General features: G+C 42.3%; 1 protein-coding gene across 3 annotated transcripts in view; it reads left to right on the top strand.

The window, feature by feature from the left end:
* THADA (THADA, armadillo repeat containing) overlaps positions 1-11,532 on the top strand; it is a 142,026-nt gene that overhangs the window by 62,236 nt on the left and 68,258 nt on the right. For all 3 annotated transcript variants that reach the window (XM_026046262.1, XM_026046261.1, XM_026046260.1), the window contains one exon: positions 937-1,105. In XM_026046262.1, coding sequence (XP_025902047.1) covers positions 937-1,105 — 169 coding nt within the window. The remainder of the gene's footprint in view (positions 1-936; positions 1,106-11,532) is intronic.

The following is an 11,532-nucleotide window of genomic DNA, read 5'->3' as shown; positions in this document are numbered from 1 at the left end:
CCAAGTTCTTCTGTAGTCCATTCTATACCATCTAAGTCGTTTGTACATCCGTTTCTAGACTCAGTGGTAACCTCCTCCTCTGCTGCCCAAGACAGCCTGTGACTGAGTGGCACCTGCCCAGCTGCATGTTTCTGTTTCTGGTACCTGCGTTACAAAAGTCAGCACATGCAAACACCCCTGGCTTTGAAAGGCTGGGCCAAGCCTGCTTGATTAGAGGCTTTTATTTACTTTAACTCAGTACACCTGGGACTGAAATAGTATATAGATAGTTAAAATGTTAAATGTATATAAAGTATACTGCTTTATGTGTTCTTAACTATACAGCTAGTGAAAGTGTTAATAACATTAAAAGACTTAAAAGCATTCTTTTGTTCTGTACATTGTATATGGTTTTGAGTTTTAGTTCATTTTAATAAGTAAAATATACTTATTCAGATATTTTTCAGTGTGTCTGCAATGTAGGAAACGTTTGTTTGTTTTTCTGATTTTTTTTTCCCCCTAAGATCAGAGGATTAAGAGTATTGAGTGCTCTTGATTTAAATCAAACTCATAATGTGTTTGAACTTGATTGCTGATTTGTTAAGTAACATAACATAAACACCAGGAAACAGAATAGAATCATATACTTACCGCTTTCATGACTTTTTCCCCTCCCTTTTCTTCCACTTTGTATAAACAGAGAAACTTCTGAAGGACTGAAGCGTCCAATGTGGCTCTAGTCAGTTTTATTTTTCTGCACAAATATTCTTTCAGTATTGAGAAGAAATACTGTAGATTTCTTTTAGGAGAAATGTGTTTCAGTTTGTTGCGCGCACACACACACGCACACACACACACACATATATATTTATCATTTCTAATTCAAATATTTAGATTTACAGGCACAGCAGGGGCCTGGATCTGGATTACCGAGGGGTGTATTTCTCTTTCCTGCAGATGTGGCCGCTCTCCCATGTACCGGTCGCGTGAGATGTCGGGCCGGGCCCTGGTGCCGTTCGTCACCGTAAACGAGGTGCCACAGACGGCCCTGTCGCTGCTGGGGGCACTTCCAGACTGCACCAGCCCTCGCGTACGCCAGAATGCTGTTCATGGGACACTCCTGCAAGTAAGTTTGGGGACTGTATTTTTTATTAATTCTTTTTTCTATCACAGTCTGTAGTCAAGTAACGTGAAGAGGTATGCTGAACAGCAGTTACGTGCTGTTGAAGCATGTGTGAAGGCTGCTCTTGAGCTGATTCTATGGGGTAATAGATGTGGAATGCAAATACCAAAGGTCATTAGTAGACTGCAAGCTGTAAAATAACAGCACCCACATTTCACATAACACTTCATCTCCGAGTTTTAAAATGTTTGGAGGGCAAATATCTTTACAGATCTAAGCATGCATCTACAGAGCTAAAAGGCAGGGCARATCTGTGGTAAAGCCCTGCTTCAGAACCATGAGCACCAGCAGTGTCGAAGATGCCAGGGCTTGTTCCTTTCCCGGATATTTACACTTCGCTTCATTTGCTTTTCCTGCCATGCCGTCAGCTTCTTGTCAACCTGATAAGCTTTATATTGTATTCTGGTCAAAACATTTTGGAGAACAGCTCACTATCAGTTAGGAATCAGAAAATTTTTCATTCCTCGTAAATCGTACCTCTGGTTTATGACAGTCGGCTCAATGTGTTTGATTTTTAAGCTATCATGGTAATAAGTTACCTATTTTATTGCCTGTTTTTCACAAGCAATCCTCTGACAAAGCCATATTGTACATGTTCAGCTCTGTTAGTCTGCCCCAGTTTGTAATCCATCTTGGTACGCATTCCCATTGTAAGCCTTTCTTTTCTTTGTTTTATTTTTTTAATCCTCTCCAGCATATGACTTCTCTTTAAAGTCATGTCCTTACAGGAAACCTAGTTTGGAGGGAAATGCATGAAATCTTTGTTGAATTGTTACTGTCAGCTTTACCTGCACCCCTCAATATGTCTCAGCTTGCTTCTTGTGTATGTTAACTTACGTGAATTAAATGAAGAGATGGTATCACCTTCAGTATCTTAAAAGGTGATGTCTTCTGTTTCCATTTGATTTTATTCAGCATAAAAGTTTGAAGCATGTGGAGGATTGACTGGCAGTAGCTGCYTTGAGGATAGAGGTTCAGCGAGTTGGATGTGGATTTGCTGGTGCTGGGGATTGCAGAGGTTGTCCCAGTGTAGGGTTCATGCTCTCTGCTATTTTCTGCTCCGAGTGCTAGTCATTGGTAAGTGCTTAGTCCTGTGAACTGCTGCTACACCTAAGAAAAGGGGTGACTCTGCTGCATTCCCTGTGCAACTCAAAGRTGAGTCACAGAGCTTGGTCCATTCTGGACTGCTGGAAAAAGTCCAGCATAACATGTCTTATTCTCACCGAGAGACTGTAGCGCTTGGTTGTGAGAGTCTGCACCGTGGTGCTCAAAGCCTTGGCACGCTTTTTAGTGACTCTCCATAAAAATACGAGTGGTGGGGCAGTTTTTAAAGCGCACCGAGGATGATTTGCATTGTAAGCCAGTGCTGTTGACCACATTGTGCACGCAGGTCTGTAGTTCTTTTTATCTTCCCCCCAGGAAGATAGGAGTCAGAAGCAGTCTCATTCTGTGCTCTAGAGCACCTGTTTTTTGGTTAGTTTTGAGTGAAGGTCAGTGGGTACTAGAAGACAGTACTGCAGTCTGTCTGCTGCACTGAGAGGAGACTGCTCACTGGAGAATAAAACTTGTGCAAACACTTTATTTAGTTCTTAAATACAGTTTATGACTCAATCACTGAACTGACTGTTCCTAGTTAAAAATAACAAGCATTCATCAGAAGTAAAACGGGGTGATAAAGACATGCAGCAAGGGAGGTTGCACTGTGTGTTGCATCTCTAAAATACAAACAGCAGCTACAACAGCAGATTCTTGGCGTGCACCTGCTGAGAGCTGCTGTAGCAAGAGCAAGTACTGGGACTTTGTGAGGTGTCTGCATGTGTGGTTTCAGTTTTCTTTTCGTCCCTGTAAGGGGAGACTTGTAAAAGCTGCTGCAAAAGTTCTTAAACTGCAGGTATTGGGTATGTTATGGCACTGCCTGTTAAAGCAGGTTAAGGAAAACTTAGATTTGACAGTATAGGAAACTACACTGTATTTCCATGACGTAGTAGAGAATTTAACTTCCTTTTTGGAATAAAACCAAGATGAAAATTCATGCTGAAAATAGTAAGTCTGTGTAAAACTTGATTAAAAATTCTGTCTTTTGAGTCTTATGAAAAGGATATTCAGTTAATTTCATTTAGTTTATCCAGTCACGTTAGTCAGAAGCTGACCATGTTCATTGCCTAATTGCTTTTTCATTTTTCAGTGTCCCTATGCTGTCAGATCCTGCAGAGGAAGGTTAGAAATATTCACACTTAAAACTTATGTGGCAGTGGAGCATAATAAATTTTGGTGGTATATTGAGGTTATGTCTCATAATTAAGGCAACCACTTCAGCTGTTCCAAGACAAATGTTAATTTATAGAAAGGTCATTATGAGAAAGTTCAGAATAGAGGGTTTGTTCAGGCATAGTCTTTTTTTTCTCTTTCTTCCCCACAATGTTAAGATTGGCAAAAAGTATTTTTAATAGTGGAATAGTGGATTTTTAAATGTGTTTTAACTGTTTCTTGGTTTGTGTGTGTGTGTGTGTTCTTTTTGTTGGTTTGTTTTTGTTTTCAATGAGTAGCTGTATCACAGGTGAATGACACATATGAGCACATGTGTTGAATGAGGCAAATTAAAACCTGTTCTGTCTGTAGTTTGAGACGAGCAGCTGCTTCACTGTTATCCAAACYGGCATGAGTTAGGGGGTGGAAGGAAACTATGCTGGTAATTGGGAAGAAACTGCAGAGATCTTGTGTTGGCCTTCCTGAAGGGTGGGATATTTCAAGTGCTTTTGGTTTTACGACCTAGTTTTACAGGTGGTCAGATGAAAGGAAATGCCCGTTCAGAGGTTTATCCCCAGGCTCCTAGAGGTCTATCAAAGTCTGTAGCTTGGGAAGCCTTCCTATTGGTGGGAAAAACAAACCCCTAAAATTTGCTTTCCAGTAATTGTCAAGGAACTAGCCGTATTTAAGGAGGTCGTGTAGTGTCTGTAGTACCCTTGTCAGAGGAAAATGCATTTTTCAATCCTTTGCCCCTTCAAGGTTGGAATTCCTACAGCATATATTCCATTTGTTTAAAAATGATTCAGAAATTCATATTGTTTGTAGAATTAAGTAATGATTAATTCAGAAATGCTGTATTCAATAACCTCTACTTACTACTCATAGTTTGAGTATTCTGATTTGAATTATAGTGATATTTGTAACACATTCAGGTGGGGACATCGACTCCTCTCTCATGTCTATGCTTTTGATCTAAAAGCTCCTTGGAATCAAGAATTAGTCAAGATTAATCCAAGCATCAGTGAAGCTCAAGATTGACTTCACACTGAAGCAAGTCTTGAGAAAAATCAGGAGTTATGAAGACTTGTTAGTTCCTCAGAAAAACGATACCAAGCACTTAAGTAGGAATTAGCCTAATGCAGAATAGAAATAGTGCATTAGCATAGCTCARTTAAGAGTTCCTCACTGAACTCAGAGGAAAGATGCTGAAACTAGATTAGGACAAATATAAAAGAAAGCCAGAGTGTGCACAGATGAATGGGAAAGGCCAAGGTAGAAATGAGTTACAGTTAGCAAGAGCTTTCTACAGTAACTAAAATTATTCCAGAAATACCTGCCCCTTGAAAAGGGGTAGCTGATGCCTAAAAGAAACACTTCATTAATCCATTAATTCAGTCAAATATGAGGTTTAAAATGGGAAATGCCTTTTAATGCTAAGGGCGCATTAAATCTGGTATTTATGAATAGGTTGGGCAGATGTGCCAGAAGATTTTGTGTATATGACCTTGCCTGGGCCTGGAAGAAGGGTAGATGATCACCCAGGATTCTTCCCCACTCTTGCCAGTGTTTGGGGCTACTGTCACTTTATTAGTTCTCGGTGTTTGGTTAATTCTCATCTGCATAGTTTCTTGATAAAATGCTTATAGCTTTTCTTGTGTGTCTTCTGTAAGCAGTTAAAATATTGATGTCAGAATTATTCATTTTTAAATTTATGTTTAATTTGTTTTATAAATACAAGCCTGAAGAATTGAGAAGAACTAATTGCTAGACAGTTTTGTTGTTGTTGTTTTAATAATATCCAGTTAGTGTGCTCTGCAGGACTGCATTTTATATTGAACAAAAGTCTCTTTTCTGAGTCAGGTAGGGGGGTTTCTGGGCAAACTGAGGGAGAATTCCTTGCTATTTCCTTACTACTGGTCCAGGTCTTTGCCTCTTGGTCACAGTAGATGAAATTACCTCAGCTGGCTACTTTAAATAAAAGWTAGGAAGCTTGGGCATGGGTTGCCTGGAAAACTATTGAGCACATTTAGTTCATATAGGTGATTGTTTTATACGTATAAATATGTGGATTATATATAAATATATCCACATATAAAATCCATATTTATGTGTATATATGTGAATTATTTTTAATATATGTAAAATAGACATATATGCACAGGCTGTGTATGTGTACACAGTGTGTGTGTGTGGTTGGTTTTATTTCAAGTTTCCAAATGCACGAGCCTYTAGAGTGATTTGCAAAGGAAAGCAGATGTTCGACTTGAGCTGTTTCTGCCTCGTGAGAGTCTGTGATGGGCTTCTTGCTTGATTTCCAGGGCTGTGCTGTGCACACAAACCTTGTGTCTGATTTTTTTATTAATACAGTAGAATAACAGCACTGTAACTGAAGCTTTCAGTTACAGATCTTYTTGAGATGCATCTCTCTCATTTGTGCATTATAAAAAGCCCAGCTCTAATGGGAATGCATGTCCCTCTCAAATGGTTCATTTCAAAAAGATTTCATTGGGCTGCTGTAATTAATCATGGAACAGATGTAATTACTATTAAGATTTATTTCTTTTTCAAATTAAAGCATCTGCACATCAATTAGATATCATCTGGCATGTTATCAGTCTAATCCACCTTTCATGGACTTCAGCAAGACTGTGATCATATATTTTTGGAAGATGCAGGATCAGATAAATGAACTTTATTAAAGGAAACATGTTTTCATTTAACTTCTCCGCGCATTGCTTAGGAGTCTTGCAAAATTTTGGTAACTTCAGTCTACTTTCTAGAGGTCTTGTGTGGATTTATAACTAAATATAGGCAACATGTAGCCTGAGATTGGTTTAGAGTAGTAGAAGTTTAGTTTCCGTTGTGTCGCATTCGCTCTGCAGTCACTTCCTTTTGGAGGGAATTTGCATCCCCTTTGGGGCACAGGCTGGGAGCAAAGAGGGTGCAGCAGATCCCTTCCCCCTGTTGCTTGGTGCTTGACTCTGAGAAGAGGCAGGACCGCTCGTCCGATGGATGGGAGCTGCATGAGCACTGCCCCTTGCTGGCCTAAGAGTACTGGGGGTACTGGTAAGGGTACTGGTAAAGGTTCTGGGGTAGTGTTAAGGGTACTGAGGTAATGCCCCTTAGTGGAGCCCCTGCCCCTGGCTGGGCMCCTGCAGTGGGGGCTGCAGCTCCTGCCTCGTGCAGCGGCTCGTCCTGCCAYGGGGCTGAGTGCGGGGCTGGAGGCTGCCTTGCTCGGGTGAGAGGTTTTGCTACAAGGACACTTGGTGTGAGCGAGCGAACGGCCGCGTAGAGCAGAGCAGAGTGAAAATCCCGGCCACGCTGTTGTGCCTGGGTGGATGCTGGCTCCCAGCAAGGCACSGGAATGCTGCCCGGTCTGATGTGGTCCCTGGGAAGCTTCCTCGCAGTTCCTCTGGCCTTCCCTTCCCTCTGGGGCCTGGCTGGCTGCTCATTGTTCTTCCCCTCGCTGCAGTCTTCCCAGTTTTTGCTATATGAGTCTCAGTTCTTCCCCAGGTTTATCCAAAATTTGCTCTGGGAGCGTAAGCCACCACTTTCACGGCAGGGTGAGAGCAGTCGCTCCCCCTCTCTGGGACATCCGTGTGATGTTTTCTTAAAGAAATGCAATGAGAACAAAGAGCTAAAACTTAAGGCTTAGTGGAGAGTTAAACCTTCAAGAAGAGAAAGAGGAAGTTCAGTTCTTTTGTATTGGTTATGCTGTCATCAGCTGGTTACTTTTCACAAACTTACTGTTTTTGTTCAGATTTTCTCCACACACTGAACTTTTCCATTCCGCAAAGTCCTGCAGTTTCAGTAAACTGAATCAGTGTTGCAGCAGCAGTGGGCTGGTTCAAAGAAGTGTCTTCATTTTTTAATTCAAACAGTTCCTTTGGGCATGTTAGTGTGAAGTCCAGTGCAAGGAATGTTGGGTTGAGTTTTGGGGGGTTTTTSTTTATTTGTTTTGCTTTTGAAATGGTTACCTCTGTCGTATCTTTCACAAATATTAAGAACCGAATGAATCACATCAACTGAGTCAGTTGCATGTGACGGGAAAAAAAAATAGACTTAATATGAGATGTAGCAGTTCAGCATCTGTAAGATTAAGCCTAGAGCTTGTTTCTCGCTGAATTCAGTGGGACAAGAAATGAGCAATTAGCATTTTAGAGAAGAGCAGTACCTAGAAGGATCAGGCTCATTTTTTCTGAAAATACTGTATGCAGGAAGAATACAGGATCCTTGTATTAAAAGTATAATAGGATGATTAAAAAAACAGCATGAATGGATAGCAGATTTCTCCCCCAACTGTACAAGCCTTCATAAGAGTGATTCACTATTGTTGTTTTGGGTGATAGGAGAACTTTAAATTATCTGCAAGAGCTTTCTGGGTTGCTCATGATGTGAATATTTTTGGTGAGATGGAAGAAGTGCTTTAAGGGCTGGTTGGAGACCTCACTAGAGCACTGAGACAAACAGGACAAAAATGTGGCTTGAGAGTAGCCATCCTGGGCCACATGTGGATGAGTCTGAGTGGGAATGGCTGGCCCAGCAAGGGCCCATGGCACAAGCACAGGAGCAAGGGTAGGAGCCAGCCAAGCACTGGGGAAGCAGCTGAGGGCGCTCCTTGAGCCTTGACATTCACTAGAGGTGACAGCCACTAGAGGTGCTGTCCTCGCTAAGAACCTAGTTGCAGTGAGGAAAAGATCACCAAGAGGAAGGTCACTTTGGAAATGTTAGTATCATTATGTTCGGTAGCTTATTTATCCAGAGCAATTATATTAAGGGAACTTGTGGATGGGAGTAGAGCCTGGCTAGTGGAAGCGAACGCCTTGTTTTCTTTGAGATGAGGATCAAAGAAGGTGGCGCTTCAGGTATTTGGTTACTGCCRTTCTGTTGCTTTGTGGGTTTAGTGTTTGGACACAGGAACTATAGAGAATTTAAATGAACTTCTGAGCATGTGAAAATAAAGCAAAGAAGGCTAGTGCGCGGAGAAGAGCGTGTAAGCAATCAGAGAAGCTTTATCAGGGGCCTAAATAGGTAGTAAAAATCCCCAGACTCCGGTGGCTGGTGCATGTGGCTCTGATGACAGGAGACRGATGAGGCCGCCGTGCTTTGGAGGTTGGTCTTGGCCCTTGTGAAGGCYGGGGGGGTGCTCGCCCAAAGCACAGGGGTGACCTGGCCTGAAAACCCTGTGTGTGACTTGCCAGCCTGMTGCCAGGGACCTTCTTCTTCTCCTCCTTTATCTGGAAGACCAAGGAGGCCGTGAGGGAGCGACTGGGCAAGTGGCAGGTTGTCGGCTTGTCTTTACGCAGTAGCGCAGAGACACCCGCTGTTGTGAAGGACGTTTTATTTGGCTTGACGGGAACACAGAAAGTGTAGCAGTTCCACACTGCCTTGTAAAAACTCAGTGCAGACAACAAATGTTACGTTATCTTCAGGTCAAAGCAGTAAACCCGCAGTAATGAAATGTTTTCCAGCAAAACTTCCTTCCAGCTGTTTCTCTTCTGAGCTCAGTTTTTAGCAACCAAGATAAGCCTTACTTTTATGATGAGTACAAAGAGAAAAGAAATACTGATGTCAAGCTTAAAAAAAAAAAAAAAAAAAAAAAAATCAGCTGTACATAATCAGCAATACCAGAGTAGGTATTGCCTACCTCTGAGGGAAGATCAGGGGTGAATTTTTGCCAGAAGTTTTCTCTTCCAGACACTTCTTTATGCACTCATGTGGTACTGTGCTAATTAACTACACCGATCTGGTAGGTGGACAGTGCTTTGAAGTTGCTTTTACTGTAATTAATAATGTTCCCAGTATTATCTCTCTGGCCTCTGAAGACATGCCACTACTTCCCAAAATGGCACAGTCGGTGTCTTCTTGCTCCGCTGTTGAATTCCTCGGTACAGCCCACTGAGAACGTGCAGACGTGCTGGTGTGGGGAGCCCAGTTTGTGTGCCACTTCCAAATGCTAGGGTACGCTGATTTGATTGCAGAATTAGCAATTTTCAACAGTGGGGAAAAGGCTGCTGCTGTTTCGAACAGAGCAGTGAACRTACCGAGGGCTGGTGCAGTGAAAGTTGTCCCCGCTGCGAAGGTGGAGGGGAAAGGTGAAGGTGAAGGGGGTACCTGGAGCTGGGCAAGGGCTGCTCCGTGTGCAGCCCTCATGCGTCACTGGAGGCTGCGGGAGTGACTTGGATCCATGTGCAGTGGCCAAAGTGCTAAATCCTGGTGGGGTGACACAGAACAGCTTTTCATTAGATGCTAGGCTAAAGTCAGCAAAGAGCAACCCTGTAGGCACAGACTTCTGCAGTTAGTAGGTGCTGCGAGTGAACACTGTTGGCTCAGCATCCTCCTCCTTCCCATTCAGATCTTTCTGAAGAGAGTTGAGTTGTTTGAGACTTTGCATAGTAACTTGATTTAGACCTCCCAGAACAGCAGTTGAACCTTTGTGCAATCTGAATTTTTTAAGTGTACATATTTCTTGCACCTGTTTTGTATTACGTATCTTTAATAAGTGTCCCTCGTGATTCGTCAGGAAGGCAACACCATCGCTCCGTCGCAGGCAAAGGATGTTTGTACAGTTGGGAAGGGAGAAGTCGAGACTTGTCAAGTGTCCCGCAGACCTAATACTCTCCAAGGTGGTGCAGTGGATTAATGCAGTTCTCCACAGAGCTCGTTTTTCATCTCCAAAAGTATGTTTTCAAACCCACCCGCACAGGGCCTGTTYTCCCTTTCTTTTGATCTTTAAAACCTTCAGAGCCAGAAGAAAGATAATCCTGGATACGCTTCCTGGATACACTTTTAAAAATACCCGTTCATGATGAGTTCTGACTGCTTGAGGTTGTATAGAAAATGTTTATGAACAATGAGGGCTTTTTAGTATACCCTGTATTTTTAAAAGTTCAACCTATATTGAGAAATGTGGGAAGGTGCCATTATTTGGTCTCTCTGGAAGCTTTCTCTGCCTATGTAAAAGGAAGAGGGGARGTCTGTCTGAAGGAGGAGAAAGCTGAAAAATGGCATGTAAAAGGATGCTGAATGAGAGAATTCAAGAGACAGATTATTTTAAGTGAATTATTACTCAGTAAAGAATTATTTATACTAATGCTTTTTATGCCTGTTCATTGTTGGCTTTAATAATGGAGTTATTTCAAAATATCTGCATTTTGAAAATAGAAAATGCTAGCATCATAATAATTACTATGTTTTTTTTATATGGTTTTTTGACATTTCTGTTTGATTTTTTTTTTTTTTCTACTCGAACTCTAAGTGGCTCTGAGTCTGAACTGGTAACATCCTTGGGAGGTTTATGGTTTTATTTGATGTTACTTGTTCGTGGGCCTGAAGAGAATGGCAAGTGGATATCAAGGCTGAGGAAGGACAGTAGAGAAATTTAACTAGTACAAAGAAATGTCATGCAAGAGAGAGCATATGTGAGGGCAAGACTAATAAGAGGAATCCATGTTATACTCTTGTTTAGTTTTATTATTATTACAAGGTCTTATCTGTATGTTTTGTTCTTAGATTGGAGCTATTTGCAGAACAATTTTCTATCAAAAATATTCTTTGGTGGCTAGCACAGCATGCTCCCAACTCTAAAGCTTTTCTACCAAAACTCCCAAAGATTTATGTGATTTCTGAGCTGACCGATCAGAAATGCAGCTCCCACTGCRGCCTGGGGCAGCTTTTGGTCTCAGGCCCCCGGGGCAGCCCTGTGTGGTCTGAGCACAGTGGGTCCCAGAAGGGCACCCAGTACGTGACAGGGCTGCTGCTAAATTTACTGCCTGTCAGGGCCYCTCCTTATCCCTCTGTCGGTCACAGGGAGATGGTTCCTGTTATCTCTGCTGCATCATCAGGACTGCCTTGATGCTTGGGAGTGTGGACACCTCCCAAGTGCTTTCAACCGAACAGGGAACGAATGAAGCTGCTGGAGATGTGATAAGCAGGTGCTTCTATTCCCTCCTCCCTCATTCCTTCTCTGAAGTTTCCAGCCTGAGTAACTTTCCTTGGTTCCTCCAGTCCTGTCTGTTGCTCTGAACTCTCTCCCTTCCCTCCCACATCCCTCGTTGGAGAGATACTTGTCCCTCCGTGTCCCTGCTCTGGACTGTGTCCTTTCTTTAAGAGAGCTCTGGGGC

This window comes from Nothoprocta perdicaria, unplaced genomic scaffold, assembly GCF_003342845.1.
Source record: "Nothoprocta perdicaria isolate Ctin4 unplaced genomic scaffold, notPer1 scaffold_43, whole genome shotgun sequence".
In the NCBI taxonomy this organism is placed as follows: Eukaryota; Metazoa; Chordata; class Aves; order Tinamiformes; family Tinamidae; genus Nothoprocta; species Nothoprocta perdicaria.
This window is presented reverse-complemented; position numbering and strand designations above follow the sequence as displayed.